Consider the following 15,789-nt stretch of genomic DNA (forward strand, 5'->3'; position numbering starts at 1 on the left):
ATAATTACGTTGACTTGTCAACAAATCAAACAAAATAAAAAAAATAATAATAAATAAAAATATATAATATTGCATTAATTTACTGTCAACGGCAGCACAATTACATAAATGTAATGTCAACGGCAGTACAATTACGTTAATTAACTATCATTGACAGTATAATTACGTTAATTTACTGTCAGTGACAGCACAATTACGGTCAACGTTTAGCGGCGGACGTGGAAAAACAAAACAAACCAAAAAAAAAAAGAAAAACTTAAAAAAACACTAAAAAAAGAGACGCCGGAAACCGGCGAAAAAATCCGGAAGAAAAGAAAAGAAAAAAAAAATCAACGCCGGAGACCGGCGTTGACCGCCGGTCACCGCTGGAAACCGGCGAAAAAATTCGGAAGAAAGAAAAAAAAATAAAAAAATAAAATAAAAAAGTCAACGCCGGAGACCGGCGTTTACCGTACCTAGAATAATAAACATGCTTGGTTGGGGACTTTTGCATAAAAATCCCCTTTTAAATTGACCATACCTGAGGGTTGTAATTTACCCTTAAAAATAATATTAAACGAATTTGAGGACTAAATGAGTGGAGTATAAATTTGAAATTAAAGTTAATATCATTTTTTTTTACCTTCCTCATCGCCTATGAAAAATGGAGAATGCAGTGGTGCTGATGACCTGCCCAATGTCCGCCTACCTCGAGCAAGAACTCGAGAAACGCTTCACACTGTTCAAACTCTGGGAATTCCCTTCGAAACCCCAATTCCTGACTCGGCACGGCGACTCAGTTAAGGCGGTGGTGGGCAACACCAAAATCGGCGCCGACTCGGAGCTGATCGACTCGCTCCGCCGCCTCGAAATCGTGGCCAGTTACAGCGTCGGCCTGGACAAAATCGACCTGAGTAAGTGCAGAGAGAGAGGAATTAGGGTTACCAACACCCCCGACGTGCTGACCGCCGACGTCGCCGATTTGGCTATTGGGTTGGCCCTCGCGGCGTCGAGGAAGATTTGCCCCTCCGATGAATTCGTGAGAAGCGGGTTATGGAAGAGTCGGAATTTCGAATTGGCGAATAAGGTACATTTGAATTGGGGATTTCTTTTTTGATTTTGGTTAATTCGTGTGATTTCTGTTTACAATCTGCTGAAGAATTAACACTGAGACTTAGAGCTTTTGGTTTCGAATTTTCGATTCGAAAAATGTGTGCTTGAATGGGATATCATACATTAGGGGTGTTGATCGGAACAGAATTTCCGTATTCTACCAATTCTTCGATCAGGATATTTCCGATTTTAGGACAACATTTTTCATTCCGAAAGTTCCGATTTCTGTTTATTCCAACTTTCTTTAGTAATAAAGCCATGATCTTGATGCTGCTACGAGTGGTAAAATGTCACGTAATTAACTCGATCTTGTGTATCTTTTCTCACTAAAATATCACGGTTTTCGACTATCTTAAAATGGTTCTAAAAGTTCAAGAACCAGTACCATTTATTAGTTTAGTGTCTTTAACTCGATGATTAATGAAGTAACATGATCTCGTTGAAATATAATTAGTAAAGATAAATTCCATACTCGGGACTAGTGAGCTGTAATTGAACGAAATTTCGTCCGACGTGATTAGTAAAGGGTTCTCCACTCGAGTGATATTATACCTCAATTTTCTCGACCTATTGTAAATTGTTTTCACGTTTATATCTATGTTGTAGTTTCATTAATTTTCTTGTAACCATTTTGCAGTTCAGTGGTAAATCAATCGGCATAGTCGGATTGGGCAGGATCGGCTCAGCAATAGCCAAGAGAGCCGAGGCATTTAACTGCACCATTAGTTACCATTCAAGAACCAAGAAAGAAAACACAAACTACAAACACTACACGAACGTTGTCGATTTAGCTGCCAGCTGTCAAATCCTAGTTGTATCGTGCTCTTTGACAGAGGAAACGAGGCACATTGTGAACCGCCAGGTCATCGACGCATTGGGCCCTCATGGGATTCTCATCAATATCGGGCGGGGCCCACACGTCGACGAACAAGAGCTCGTTTCTGCATTGCAAGAAGGGCGGTTGGGTGGGGCTGGGCTCGATGTGTTTGAGAATGAACCGGAGGTACGCGAGTCGTTTTTTGGACTGGAGAATGTAGTTCTCTTGCCTCATGTTGGAAGTGACACTTTTGAGACGAGCAAAGCTATGGCTGATCTTGTTGTTGCGAATTTGGAGTCTCATTTTCTCAATAAACCATTGATTACTCCGGTTGTTTAAATTAGAATTAGTTATTTTAGGAGGGTGCATGAATCTTGTCGCTCTAAAAAAATTAGTATTCTATAGAGAAATTTGTTGTTCGTTTTTTTCTCCAAAGGAGTAGTGGCTGGCCCGGTTTTGGGGCCTATACATTTCGTTTTAGGAAAAGAAAGTGTCACGGGAATTTCTTCGTTGTACTTGCATTTTATAGTGACCATTTTGTAGATATTTTTACGAACTCTCTACAATTTCTTCGTTGTACTTACATTTTATAGTATACCTACATTTTATAGTGTACCTACAATTTTCATAGAATGCTTTAAAGAGCCCCTTCAACCGTAAAATTAAACCAATCTCTACCATCATTTAACGAGGTACTTAGGGATGGTTAGTATAAATATGAGTAAGATTTCATTTGTAAACCAACCGAACAAACTTGTAAACGAATACTACCTGAATAGCAATGGCCGCGGGAACATCAATGACCACCCGTTCCACTATGATGGTGCGGGCTTACAAAAACATTCATTTTAGGCGATGCATTTCAAACTTTACATTTTTGTGTTCTTGTTCGTTGATTTTTAAAATTGGCATAATACACGTACACACCAAATTTGAGGAGCACTACTTCTGTAGTTAGTGGTTACCTACATGATGGCTGGGTGGTCCGGAATGCTTACCATAGTCGAGCATCAAAAGGATTCTCGTCGATATTTTTGGCTACTCTAGTTTAGCAATTCTCTTAAAATCAAATTGGACATATACTATAATTTAACATCTCTTAAATATATACTTGAAAAAAAAATGCATTGAAGAAAAATGCTACTCGAAAACATAGAAAAAAAAAACAATATTATATTTGCTATAGATCCTATAAAAACTAAAAAGTGTAAGAGAAAATGAAATACTCCTATATACCATAAAAACACACCACTGTGTTCCCCATTCTTGATATATCACTTCTCTACAAATTGTTCATGAAGAAGAAGCAGTAGCTCCTTTAAAGATGTGTTCCCCCATTCTTGATATATCACTTATCTACAAATTGTTCATGAAGAAGAAGAAGAAGCAGCTCCTTTAAAGATGAGAAAACTCATAGTTTCCAGTGTGAAATATATGAAACTTCCTTTACTATGAGTGAAGAAACACCCAAAATTGGATCCCACCACACACTGCCATCCACTCCCATATCTTCTGTCGAACTCCTACATGAAATCCAAGATCACAACTTCCAATTAAAACCCGCAATATAGTTCAAGCGTCTATTATTTTGTATGTGCAAGACTTCAAATGTAATTTGCCTGCACTCGAAGGAGCGTATTAGAGATATTAATATTAAATGGATACGTTTCACTAACAACTTAAGCTTTTATAAAAAAAGTATAGTAAGACATAATTAAGATGAATATATATATATATATATATATATATATATATATATATATATATATATATATATATATATATATATGAACAAGAATAGAGTCGATAATTTAAGATAATAATGAATTATACATACCTTTTTAATGTGGGCAGCCATGGATGTGTAGTCCAAAACATCATATAGATCAAGAGCTTGAGAAGCAGAAGCCATAGCTTGGATTTGCATCTTTAATGGCATATCACTATCTTCTATCAATGCTTTTCCCTCCAACATCTTCCCACTTCTGAAATCTCTTTTTTAATTGCCAACAAAATTAGATCTAAAATGAATTAAAAGATAAAGATTTATAGAGGAGGCTAGTCATTATCTTCTCCACCTCCAGCAAGAATGTGTATCCATGTGTTATATACGAGAGTCCTCCATGTGTAAATTACTCATTTGATGTGCATTCTTTCGGCCTAGAACAAGGACAAAAGAAATTTGTCGTCTTTCTTTTTTCTCTATCTCATCACTTTTTTAAGATGGTTTTTTTGACCTTGTTCTGCATTTGGCACAATCTTGATTCTTATTTGCTTTGGTATGAAGATAATGGATTTTAAGTTTAAAGGTGGTGAGGCCAATATTAAATGTTGTGTTTAGAAAGAGAATTTTGATCTTAGTTTGCTTGCCAAGATTGTGGGAAAGAGCAACTGAATGTCTGAATCAAGTTATTATCTGTTTTATTTAATGAAAGAACTTGCAATAAATCATACATTGTAAAATATACGGAAAATCACGCTAATTATACATGACAAGTTCGACCTAACGGACCTATTAACAAATAATATGCGGGAGAAATATTAAAATGAAAATAAAAAAGTTGGCAAAAAGTAGTTTGTTGTTAGCTAGTTAAAATCTTGTTTGAGTAATTAATTAAGGGGTAATGGCAAATAGGCCCATGACAATGGTACTTAATTAAAAGAGGGACATCCAATTTTTTTGTCTTTCAAATAAATCCACCCCATTCAAACTTATTTGCAAATAAGGAAAATCATTTTATATATACCAAAATTACCCCCAATTCATTGAATCCCAATTCAACTCCAATTTCATGATTTACACCCCAATTTAGCCCAATTTCATCAATTAACCAATTTTAACCATAATTTCAATTTTGACCCCAATTTGAACCCTAATTCTTATCAATTCCACCAATTATGCTCTAACTTCCTTAATATTACACATTGACCCCGGATTTAAACAAATATATCACATTAACCCCCCAAATTTTTTTTTTCAGGAAATAATTTTTTTTTCTGAAATATTTTTTTTCCGGCCAGATTCCGCCGGAGACCGCCGGTCTCCGGCGTTGACTTTTTTTTTTTTTTTTTATAATTTTGTTTTTTCTTAATTTTTTTTAATTAATATTACTGTCTTGGCTGCTAAATTACTGTCTCCGGCTGTTAATTGACTTTTTTTTTTCTTCAAAAATATTTTAATTAATATTACTGTATTCGTTGTTAAATTACTGTCTCCAGCAGTTATTTAACTGTTGGAGACAGTGATTTAACTGTTAATTTACTTTTTTATTCTTAAAAAAAATATTTTTAATTAATATTACTGTATTCGTTTGCTAAATTACTGTCTCCAGCAGTTATTTAACTGTCGGAGACAGTAATTTAACTGTTAATTGGCTTTTTTTCATTTTTTTTCTTAAAAAAAATATTTTAATTAATAGTACTGCCTTAGATGCTAAATTACTGTCTTCAACAGTAATTTAACTGTCTTAGACAATAATATTAATAATATTACTGTTCGGAAAAATAATATTCATAATATTACTGTTCGGAAAAAATAATATTCATAATATTACTGTCCCAAACAGTAATATTACTGTCTGAGACAGTAATTTAGTAGCTAAAACAGTAATATTAATTTAAATATTTTTTTCTTCTAAGAAAAAAAAAATTCAAAAAAATTCAAAAAAAAAAGTCAACGCCGGAGACCGGCGGTCAACGGTACCAGAAAAAATTTCAGGAAAAAAAAAGTTAAAAAAAAAAAAAAAGAGTCAACGCCGGAATCTGGACATTTCAGAAAAAAAATTATTTTCTGAAAAAAAAAAGTTTTGGGGGTTAATGTGATATATTTGTTTAAATCCGGGGTCAATGTGTAATATTAAGGAAGCTAGATCATAATGGGTGGAATTGATAAGAATTATATTATTGAGGGTATTTTAGACTAAAGACATGGGGATGGGCTTAATTGAGAGACTGTTTTTTTTGTGGACCAAAATGCATTTAAGTAGGGGTGAGTTCGGGACGGGATTTCGGGAATTCGGGATTTTCGGGATCGGGATTTCGGGATTCGGGATATAAATTTTAAATCCCAATCCCGTCCCATATTATTAAATCCCGGTATATCGGTATCCCTAAATATTTCGGGAATTCGGGATTGGGATCGGGAATCCCATATTTTGCCTAAAAACTAAGAAATGTTGTATTTTTTTTTTCCATTAGTATTATTTTATACACTAAACCAACTTAAATATATTATATACATACTATTGTGCTTGCACTATTTATTTTTACCACAAAACTTGGAACAAATAAAATTTAAAAAATTTAAAAATAAGTTGAAACGATATATTATATTGTATTTCTCATCTCCTTGACTATATATATATATATATATATATATATATATATATATATATATATATATATATATATATATATATATATATATATATATATATATATATATATATATATATATATATATATATATATATATATATATATATGTGTGTGTGTGTGTGTGTTTATTAGTTTTTTTTTTCTTTTTTCCTAATTCGGGATTAAAATATCCCGATCGGGATTGAACCAATTCCCGAATCCCGATCCCGTATTTGTTCCTAATCCCGATCCCGAATCCCGTATTCCCGAAGTTTTAGTCCCAAATAGTAAAAATCCGATCGGGACGGGACGGGATCCCGAATCCCGATCCCAAAGTCTCAGCCCTACATTTAAGTCCCATGTGATGGGGCTTTTTGCCATTTGCCCATTAATTAAAGCTCTCGAATGCAAGACTTTGTTAATTAGTGAATCGGAATCCGCTAATTAATATCTATAACGAAATTAATTAAGAAAATTAATTAAGAACTAAGCTCTCGAACGACGACTTACAAATTACAATAAACAACTAAATTCAGTAAACAAAAACTACTGAAACTATTACGAAATTGAAATTAAGAAAGTTAAAATCGCACACCAATTTACACACCAAAACCTTCAGCTAAAATGGGGTTATCTTTGTCCTTTTCTCCATCCTCATCCACATCCACGTCACATTTCTTTCCCAAAATACCCCTACCTTTTCCACCAATTTCCAGCCCTTGCAATCCATCAACGCAAGCCTCACCATCCTCCGGCAAACCGGGGCCCACCACCGCATCCACCTTCGCCTCCTCATCGCCGCTGCCTACCGCGACCTTATCTCCCGGCGCCTCCGTCAATCCGCCGCCTTTCTCGACGGCGCAGCCTTCAGAAGGACCGGCTACTCCGTCAGTTATTCCGACGAGGGTGTCGGAGGCGTCCTCCCATGGATCTTCGACGCATCCTTCGCCTTCGTCGTCGGATGCTGAGACGAACGATCTGACGGCGGAGGCGGCCTTCAGAAACGCCTCTCTGATGGATTCCGGTGGCAGCGCGCAGTCTTCGAGGCCGGCGTCCTCCAGCCGCGGAGGCTTGATTTTATCGAGGAATGATTCAGCTTCTCCCGCCGCTTCCATAATCAGATTGTAGATTAATTCTCTCAGATCCCTAATTTCACAATTGATAGATGGGAATTGGGACGAAAGTGTTTAGAGAGTTTATTTGGCTGTGTTGCAGCTCAATAATGAGGAAGAACATTTCAGACAAAATTACCTTTTTGACCCCTAATAAAACTAAGGGCAAGGACGTGTTGCAGCAGCAGCTTAGGGGTGAATTTGTAAATGATCTTATGGAGTCGGTTGTTAACAAGAGGGTGTCGTTTCACCTTAGGCCATGTAATGCTATTGCAACCCCACTATTATGTCTAAATTGTAGTTTGGCCCCTAAAATAAACTTTTGCGTATCACATAAGTAGAAGGGTAAAATTACAATTACCTCCTGAGGTAAGGTCACATTAGGAAAAACACCCTAATGTTTGGGTAATTACAACTACTCATCAACTATGAAACTTCTTACATGTCCACCCATATGGTGTCAAATTCAACATAATCTTATATATTCCGGGAATGTGTATATACTCGTTTTGTGCAAAAAATGTTGTTTCTAATGCACCACAATCTGATATATATACAAGCCAAAAAACACATCTTTTGATCATTTTGCTTCAAAATGTGGAGCTTGAATGGGATCAAACGGGTACAAACTTGAGAATGTTCCATATAATCTAGAAGATACCACTAAATTTGACACTGTAATGATGGACGTGTAAGAAAATTTATAGTTGAGTGATGGTTGTAATTATCAAACATGAGAATTTTTTCATAATTTGACCTCACTTCAAGGGTGACCGTAATTTACTCAAGTAAAATAAGGGAAATAATACCACGGAATATTACAAATTGGAGGCACATAAAGATTATTTTTGTCTAATTAACCATAAAAACTTCATTAAGTCATTTTTTTTCCTCATTCACAAATTATCTTATGAAACAACACTAAATTAGCTATTATGTTAACTTATGGAGTTCTCGGGATGTACTCGAGATCATTTGTAAAACTATTTGAGTTTGATTTGTTTTCGGCTCTATTAAAGTTCGTTTATTACTTATCGAATCAAACTCAACCACAACTTAAAAATTTAAAATTCTAATTAAATTGAAGGGCAAATTACGGTCACCCCTGAAGTAAGGTCAAATTATGAAAATACCCTTCTTGTTTGCATAATTGTAGCCACCCCCTCAACTATGTATTATCTTACCAAAAGTCCCCCAGTTGGTAAATTTAGGGGTATTCATTCGATAAAAATTGTATCGAATTTTTGATATGCTGAAATTTCATACCCTTTAGCGTTCGGATCGGTAAAAAGCCGAATTACCGAAATTTTAATAAAAATATTTAAATATTGTTTTTTTTAGTTTAAAATACTAATATTACATATATCGGCATGTACCGAATTTTCGTTCGGTTCATAAACCAGATGAACACACATAGGTAAATTCAACACTGTGAGGGTGGACAAGTAAGACAATACATCGTTGAGGGGTGACTGTAATTGTTCAAAGAAGATGAGTGTTTTCGTAATTTAACCTTACATCAGAATTTGGCCGTAAATTGCCCTAAATTGAGTGAAATATGGGAGTATGGCAGCCGAAAGACGACAAAGAACATTCTTTACACAAATCCATAGAGCAAATGAGGCCCATGTTTATTTAAAAACTAATGATGATTGGTTAATTGTTGATAATTAATGAATAATTAATTGGCCCAATTATCACACAAGGCCCATTAATAAATAGCCCAATATCACTCAGTATCGAACCCTAAAACCCATCTTCTCTCACTTCATTTCACTTCCATCTTCATATAAACGCCCTTACGACGCCGCTTCTCCCCGGAAAAGAGAATCTAGGGTTTCTGCAAACTGATCTGCAATGGTAATTTTACTTTCTCTACTGTTGTAAATCTCGATCCGATCTTCGTTTATTTAGCTCAGTTCGTTTGATTTTTGTTTTTGTGTATGTATATGTGATGAGGGTGTATGTATAATGTATCGCAGGGCAAGGGAACAGGGAGTTTCGGAAAGAGGAGGAACAAGACACACACACTGTGTGTGAGGTGCGGCCGCCGCAGCTTTCATCTCCAGAAGAGCCGCTGCTCAGCCTGCGCGTATCCCGCTGCTCGCAAGAGGACATGTATGTCAATTTGAACCTTCATTTTACCTGCGATTTTGCTTTTTTTGATCAATTTTCAGTATGTGCAGCGCGTGAAAAGAAATGATTTTTATTTTTCTTTTTTATGATTAATATGTGTTGATAGAGATTTAAATTCTGCTGAATTCGAGCTGGTTAATTTGTATTAAGTTTACTCATCAGATGGTTGTAGCTTAAAAGTTTGAAGTTAATCGCAATTATTAGACAATTTCCGGCTAATACTGTTTTGTGATCGGTTTGAATGTTTTTTGTGTTAGATGAGCGTGGATTAATTGAATTCAATTTATGATTGAAATGGTTTCTGATTTTAGTCAAAATTATGCATGTGCTATATTTTGTCGAAATTAAACCATTATTATTACACAATTCTAGTGTACGATCAAGCCTATGATTGTATAATCACTAATCCCCAAAGATAGGATAATCATAAATCACATTATTATGGATAATTATTCAATTCTTGATATTTTAAGTCTCGTCAACTTTGCCTCGACTTAATGCCTAGTTTTGGTCATTCATTTCTGAGTTTTATATGGTTTGAATTTTGGCATGTGAGACGAATTGCAGTTTTAATGTAGTGATTACTTTTTTTTTTGTTATGATGGTTTCTAATTGAATCACTCTTATCTCATTTATTGTACTTTAGACAACTGGAGTGTGAAGGCAATTCGCCGAAAGACAACTGGAACTGGAAGGATGAGGTATCTGCGCAATGTGCCCCGCAGATTCAAGACCAACTTCAGAGAAGGTTTGAACTTTTTAATTGATTTGTTATGTTTACCCGATAAATGTGATTTTAGTGTCCGATATCAAACATTTTTTTTTGGTTTTCTGGTAATGTGACATTTATGTGTTCATGGACTCAGGTACCGAAGCTGCTCCAAGGAAGAAGGCAGCAGTTGCTTCTGCTTAAGTATCTGTTGGAAGGGTCTTTTTTGGATGTATTTCTTTTATTTTCGTCTTGAGAGCATTAGTCAACAATTGAGTTTTCGAAATGGCATCGAACCGACTACTTGAATAGCTATTGATTTTGTTTTTGTTATTTTAATATCATTTTAATACATATGGATGGAAGACCATTAATTACTTAATGTGCATTTTCTGGATTTTCATTTTGTTTCCCTACGTGCAGTAGCAATAATCCTATATATAACTGCTGTGATTTCCGTATACTTGAGCTATTAGCTTTATCATAAAAACAGTCCACCGCTTTCCAACCGTTGAGCTAATTGTTATACTCCTGACATCTAGTTTATTGATGTCAGAAAACAAGTGTTCGTTGAGGATATCCGTTATATTTTTCTATATTAGTCGACCTCTGTTTTGAGAATAGCGTGGTCATCATATCATGTTTATTTTGGCTACTAGGTTGACAGAAATATTAAGCCTTGTCTCAATGAATACTTTATTGTAGTAGTAGGAAACATTAGCTGGTTGTGTAAAAATGCAAGCTTCGATTTTTCGCCATGGCTGGAAAATTGCTTCCAGTTAGTTAAGTAGCTTTATATTGTTGTAATGTGATCTATGAAAGAGCTTATGTGCTCGACGGAGTGTAGGTTTAAATTAACTTCCGCTCTGTGTAGATCGCCTTCCGCTCTGTGTAGATCGCCAAGTGAGAGGTTAGCTTAGTTTTAAACTAAGTTATCGATCTGTTAGTTTCAAACTTAGTTTTATACATTTATCGGAGTTTGAGTAAATATGTATACCGAGTGAATGATTCAAATGATACATTAATTTGTAGTGTACAAAATGAACAAACAGGCAGGATTCCAGGAGCATTACAATCAGCCTTTAAGTTCAAACACAAGTAAATCATGTAATGAGATGTCCTAATCTATAATCAGATAACTTCAAAAGAAACAAGGAAAGCAACAGGAGGGTAATGAAATAAACATTTATCCAAAACACATAAGCTAGTGATGTAACTAGTGAATCAAATCAAACACGTGATTATTCGAATTTGTTTTGAACATTTTTCGAGCTTTGAAAATCTTGTTTGAGTTTGGTTTGATAAGCAATCAATTCAATCTCAAATGAATTTTAATCGAAGCCTAACACAAATCAATCGAACTCGAGTAACTTGAACTTACTCGAACTTCTGTAAATGTTTTGCCATTTTGTTTCTAACCGGGATCAAGATCGAGCAGAACTTAACAGGTTATTGAACGAAAATATGCATTCAAACTCAAACAAGCTCGATTTTCAGGCCGATAACACTAATCTTTTTAAGTCACAAAGTCATCCACTTCATAAACAAAATAAAATCGAAGGAAATTCACCGAAGATGAGCTTCTTATCTTGCTAAAATATTCAAAATTTCCTACAAAATATCCGATTTTCTCATACAATGTTTTATACAACAACCGTACATTCTTATTCCGATTCCTCAGCTACCATTAAGCTCTTATTTCTCGGTATCAATTATCAAATACATCATCATTTCATCATACTCCAAAAAAAAAAAAAAACAAGAAAGATCGAAAGAAAACAATACAAGAACTCACTCACAGCAAAACCGAATCAATCAGTAAGAACTTCCTCCAGCAGCACCAAACTGCTCATCAACATTCAATCCCGCCATAGCCTCCTCCAAACCGGAGCTCGCCTGAGCCAATTCCAACGGGTCGTTATAATTTCTAACAGCCTGAACAATCGCACGAACCTTCTTATACGGGTCCAAACAATCGAAAACCTCAGACTCCAAGAAAACCCCATCGCACCCTAACTGCATCATGAGTGCTGCATCAGCAGGGGTGGAGATTCCTCCGGCGGCAAAATGCACCACCGGCAGCCGCCCCATCTGCTTCGTCTGAGCAACAATGTCGTATGGGGCCCTGATACGTTTCGAGAAGGCGAAAACCTCGTCATCGTCCATGTTGTTCAGAACCCTAATCTCGCCCATCACTTTCCTCACGCTTCGAACAGTCTGGACAATGTCGCCGGATCGGGATAGATCCCCCTGAGTTCTAATCAGAGCTGCTCCCTCGCGAACCCTAATTAGGGCTTCCCCCAAATCGCGGCAGCCGCAGACGAAGGCGACGCCGAAGTTGTGCTTGTTGATGAAGTGGTCCTCGTCGGCGAAGGCGAGGGCTTCGCTCTCGTCGATGTAGTCGACGCCGATGGATTCGAGGATCTGCGCCTCGACGAAGTGCCCGACCCGGGATTTGGCCATCACAGGTATGGTTACGGCCCGCTTGATCTCCTTGATGAGTGACGGGTCGGGCATGCGGGAGATCCCGGGTTTCCGCGGATCCGAGACGACGACGCAGCAGGCGCCGGCGGATTCGGCGATCCTGGCCTGATCTAGGGTTGTGACCTCGACGATGGCGCCGCCGCGGAGCATCTGGGCCATGGCGACTTTGATTGAGAACGGATTCTTTTTGGCGGCGTCGGTGATCGCCGGGTTGCTGTTGTACAGCGTGACGGCATTGTCGTCGGCCATTTCTGAAAGTGTTAGCCGGAACCCTAGCACTGAAAAATCGAATCGAAATTGGAAATTGGAAATTGGAAATTGGAGAAATTGAATTGATTAAGGTGGTGATTGGGGAATGGGGAGGAGGTATATAGAAAATGATGGCGGTGGAGTTTGGTGGGTTCGAGAAAATGGTGGTGGAAATTGGAAAAGTGTAGAATGTTCTGTGATTTTCCGGTGGAACAATCGGACCGGAAATTAAATTACTGGTTTGGATCTGGGATTTGGATTTGGATTTGTTTTTGGCAGCGACTATATGCAAGACGAAAATTACTTAGTGCAAGACCAAATTAATTTTTTTTATTAAATTCAGTATAAAAAGACTATAATAACCTTAATAAAATACAAACAAAATAAAAATTATTTTATTAATTTCCTTTTGCAAGACCAGTTTAAAAAAGAAAAATTAATAAAAAAAGAAAGAAAAAAGAAATTGAATTGAGAATTGAAAAACGAGGAGGGAAGAAGCGAAGAAGAAAACAAGAAAATCAATTGCAGCACTCAACCGTCGCCCCATCGCTCCGTCGCCGTCGCCGTCGCCGTTGAAGTCCACCACCTCCCCGTCGCCGTTGAAGTCCGTTGTTGCCCCAACCCCGCCACAATAATCTCACGAAAAACAAGGAAATTACTTTTTCAATTAATTTTTTTTGAGAAATAAATGTGATAAACATGATTTTATTGTTAGAATAATGAATTCAAGTCATTTTAGAACATAATTAATGATTCTAGGGTTCGATTGTAGCACTATTGTTGAAGGAGTTGCGGTTTTACAAAAAACGACCTGTACTTGTCGATTTTTTGAAAATTTTTCGACATACTGGTGTCGATTTTTGAAAATTCGACACACCAGCGTCGAAAATTTCAATATAATTCGACACCAGAATGTCGAAATTTTCAATATAATTCGACACCAGAATGTCGAAAATTTCAATATAATTCGACAGTTAAGGAGTGTCGAATTATGTTGAAATTTTCGACACTACTGTGTCGATATTAAGCGGATATTTCGACCTGTACATGTCGAATTTTTTATACGTGAAATGAGGTGCGAAAAACGAGAAAAACGATTACAAAGTACAATATTTATTACCTCTTTGTGTTCTTCGACCTTAGAATCCTCCATATTTATGTCTTGTGTATCCATAATGTCCTTCTTTTCAAGTTTTAGTAAAGATTTGAGGGTTTTATGTGATAAGGATTTTGGAGAATATGGAAGATTTTTTGTGGAAAAAAATGTGTAAAATGAGGGTGAAGAAGAAGATGTTGGTAAAAATTTTTTGTATTTTTTTTTGGTCTTGCAATAGCAATTAGGTTAATTTAAATTAATAATATCTAAATTATTATTGGGGTTATATTTGTAATTTCCAGTCTTGATCTTAGTAAATTTATTTATATTTTGGTCTTGCATGAAGTAAGGTCTTGCCCTTAGTAATTTTCGTCTTGCAAATATTCGTTGCCTTTGTTTTTTCATAGTTATTACCGTTAGTTTTTTTTTGGGAGAATTGCATAGAAGTACAACAAATGCCCTTAATTGAAAAAAAAGCCGTGCTACTTTTATATTTTGCTAATAAACCCACAACTTACAAAAGTCTTGTTAATAAAGGCAATGAATTTATTTCTTTTCCCGATTTGCCCCGGTATATAACGTGAACATTAGAATACCTTCAATTCTTTTTCTCGTTTTTCTTTGAATGCTCCTCCATCTATTTCTTGTGCCACACCGTTGGTCATCTCGGCTGTCGTCACCGGTCATCTATGATTTAGCGTTTATGTTAATTTGTTTTTCCGTTTTTCTATCACAACTAACTTAGTTATTCACATCCTCTTTTGGGCGAGGTTTTGGCCCATCCCGATTATCTTGATCTATTATAGCGGGCTCTTAGTCCACTTTAATTCTCGAGGTCCGTCGAGCGAACTTTGCAGGCCACTCTACGCCCTTCACCTTATGGGGCTTCCAGCCCGTTATGCTGAGAAGGTGGTGGTACGGCCCACCGTCGAACTGACCCATCACCGATGAACATATTAGAAAGACAACAAGCTCAACTCTTCAATAATTCTATGACGAATCGCTTAAACTTCATTAGTATTTATATGAATAGATACCTAACAAAAGTGATTTGGTACATGAAGTAAGTATACAATAAATTGAAATGTTGAACATAGTACTACTTTGACTGATAACGTTATAAATAGATGTGGCCCCATAAGTTGAAAAGATGGCACATATTTCAGTAATTAATGGAAATTTGGATGATATTTATTAAACTTCGCCTTTATGTATATTTTACACACTAGTTATCACACATGGTCTGAATACGAGCAGAGGTTGACTGTTTTGACGAACTCGAGCTCGATCATCAGAAAGTGTAGACTAAAAAAATTTGAGTTCGAACTTTTGTCGAGGCGACTCACCTTATACACATCTAACCACAAATCAATTTGTGATTTGTGTAAATCATAAGGTGAAAAGTGAAAACCTATGCGATCTTAAAATTGATGGATGTTTGACTAATATCTGCTTAATGAGTCATTAAAGAAAAAAATCTTGAGTTTAAACAATTAAAAATGAATATATAAAACTGATAAACTTGTAATTAACACCTAAACAAAGGGATAACCAGCGAGGCAGTAAACGACAAAATCCCCATCATGTGAAACGACATGGGACGAAGAACAACTGCATCCTCTTATTTCAAAATTTAAGGTGGGCCCCACTTCACCGTCACCGATCCTCAACCAATCAAACATTCAAAAACTCATCTGCATTTATTTAAGTATTTTGCTATTTAAAAACAAAAACCACC

The 15,789-nt window shown here is 36.2% G+C and overlaps 5 protein-coding genes across 5 annotated transcripts; 2 read left to right on the top strand and 3 right to left on the bottom strand.

Moving 5' to 3' along the window:
• The first annotated feature begins 598 nt into the window (after positions 1 to 598).
• LOC105972286 (glyoxylate/hydroxypyruvate/pyruvate reductase 2KGR) lies at positions 599 to 2,475 on the top strand. Its single transcript, XM_012997222.2, has 2 exons — positions 599 to 1,066; positions 1,730 to 2,475. The coding sequence occupies exons 1-2, from the start codon at positions 644 to 646 to the stop codon at positions 2,246 to 2,248; spliced, it is 942 nt and encodes a 313-aa protein (XP_012852676.1). The 5' UTR covers positions 599 to 643; the 3' UTR covers positions 2,249 to 2,475.
• A 587-nt stretch (positions 2,476 to 3,062) lies between these two features.
• LOC105972288 (uncharacterized) lies at positions 3,063 to 3,986 on the bottom strand. The gene is made up of 2 exons (XM_012997224.2): positions 3,747 to 3,986; positions 3,063 to 3,432 (listed from the first exon to the last, which is right to left on the bottom strand). Exons 1-2 carry the CDS (start codon positions 3,882 to 3,884, stop codon positions 3,277 to 3,279), a joined length of 294 nt encoding a protein of 97 aa, XP_012852678.1. The 5' UTR covers positions 3,885 to 3,986; the 3' UTR covers positions 3,063 to 3,276.
• A 2,745-nt stretch (positions 3,987 to 6,731) lies between these two features.
• On the bottom strand, positions 6,732 to 7,715 carry LOC105972260 (hypothetical protein). The gene has a single exon (XM_012997196.2). The coding sequence runs from the start codon at positions 7,378 to 7,380 to the stop codon at positions 6,865 to 6,867; it is 516 nt and encodes a 171-aa protein (XP_012852650.2). The 5' UTR covers positions 7,381 to 7,715; the 3' UTR covers positions 6,732 to 6,864.
• Positions 7,716 to 9,099: 1,384 nt separating this feature from the next.
• On the top strand, positions 9,100 to 10,638 carry LOC105972421 (large ribosomal subunit protein eL37x). Its single transcript, XM_012997376.2, has 4 exons — positions 9,100 to 9,237; positions 9,360 to 9,495; positions 10,160 to 10,261; positions 10,380 to 10,638. The coding sequence occupies exons 1-4, from the start codon at positions 9,235 to 9,237 to the stop codon at positions 10,424 to 10,426; spliced, it is 288 nt and encodes a 95-aa protein (XP_012852830.1). The 5' UTR covers positions 9,100 to 9,234; the 3' UTR covers positions 10,427 to 10,638.
• A 1,149-nt stretch (positions 10,639 to 11,787) lies between these two features.
• On the bottom strand, positions 11,788 to 13,228 carry PDX1.2 (pyridoxine biosynthesis 1.2). Its single transcript, XM_012997361.2, has one exon. The coding sequence runs from the start codon at positions 12,953 to 12,955 to the stop codon at positions 12,038 to 12,040; it is 918 nt and encodes a 305-aa protein (XP_012852815.1). The 5' UTR covers positions 12,956 to 13,228; the 3' UTR covers positions 11,788 to 12,037.
• Positions 13,229 to 15,789: the final 2,561 nt, after the last annotated feature.

This window comes from Erythranthe guttata, chromosome 4 (assembly GCF_056151865.1).
Source record: "Erythranthe guttata isolate IM_541 chromosome 4, IM_541, whole genome shotgun sequence".
Lineage (NCBI taxonomy): Eukaryota > Viridiplantae > Streptophyta > Magnoliopsida > Lamiales > Phrymaceae > Erythranthe > Erythranthe guttata.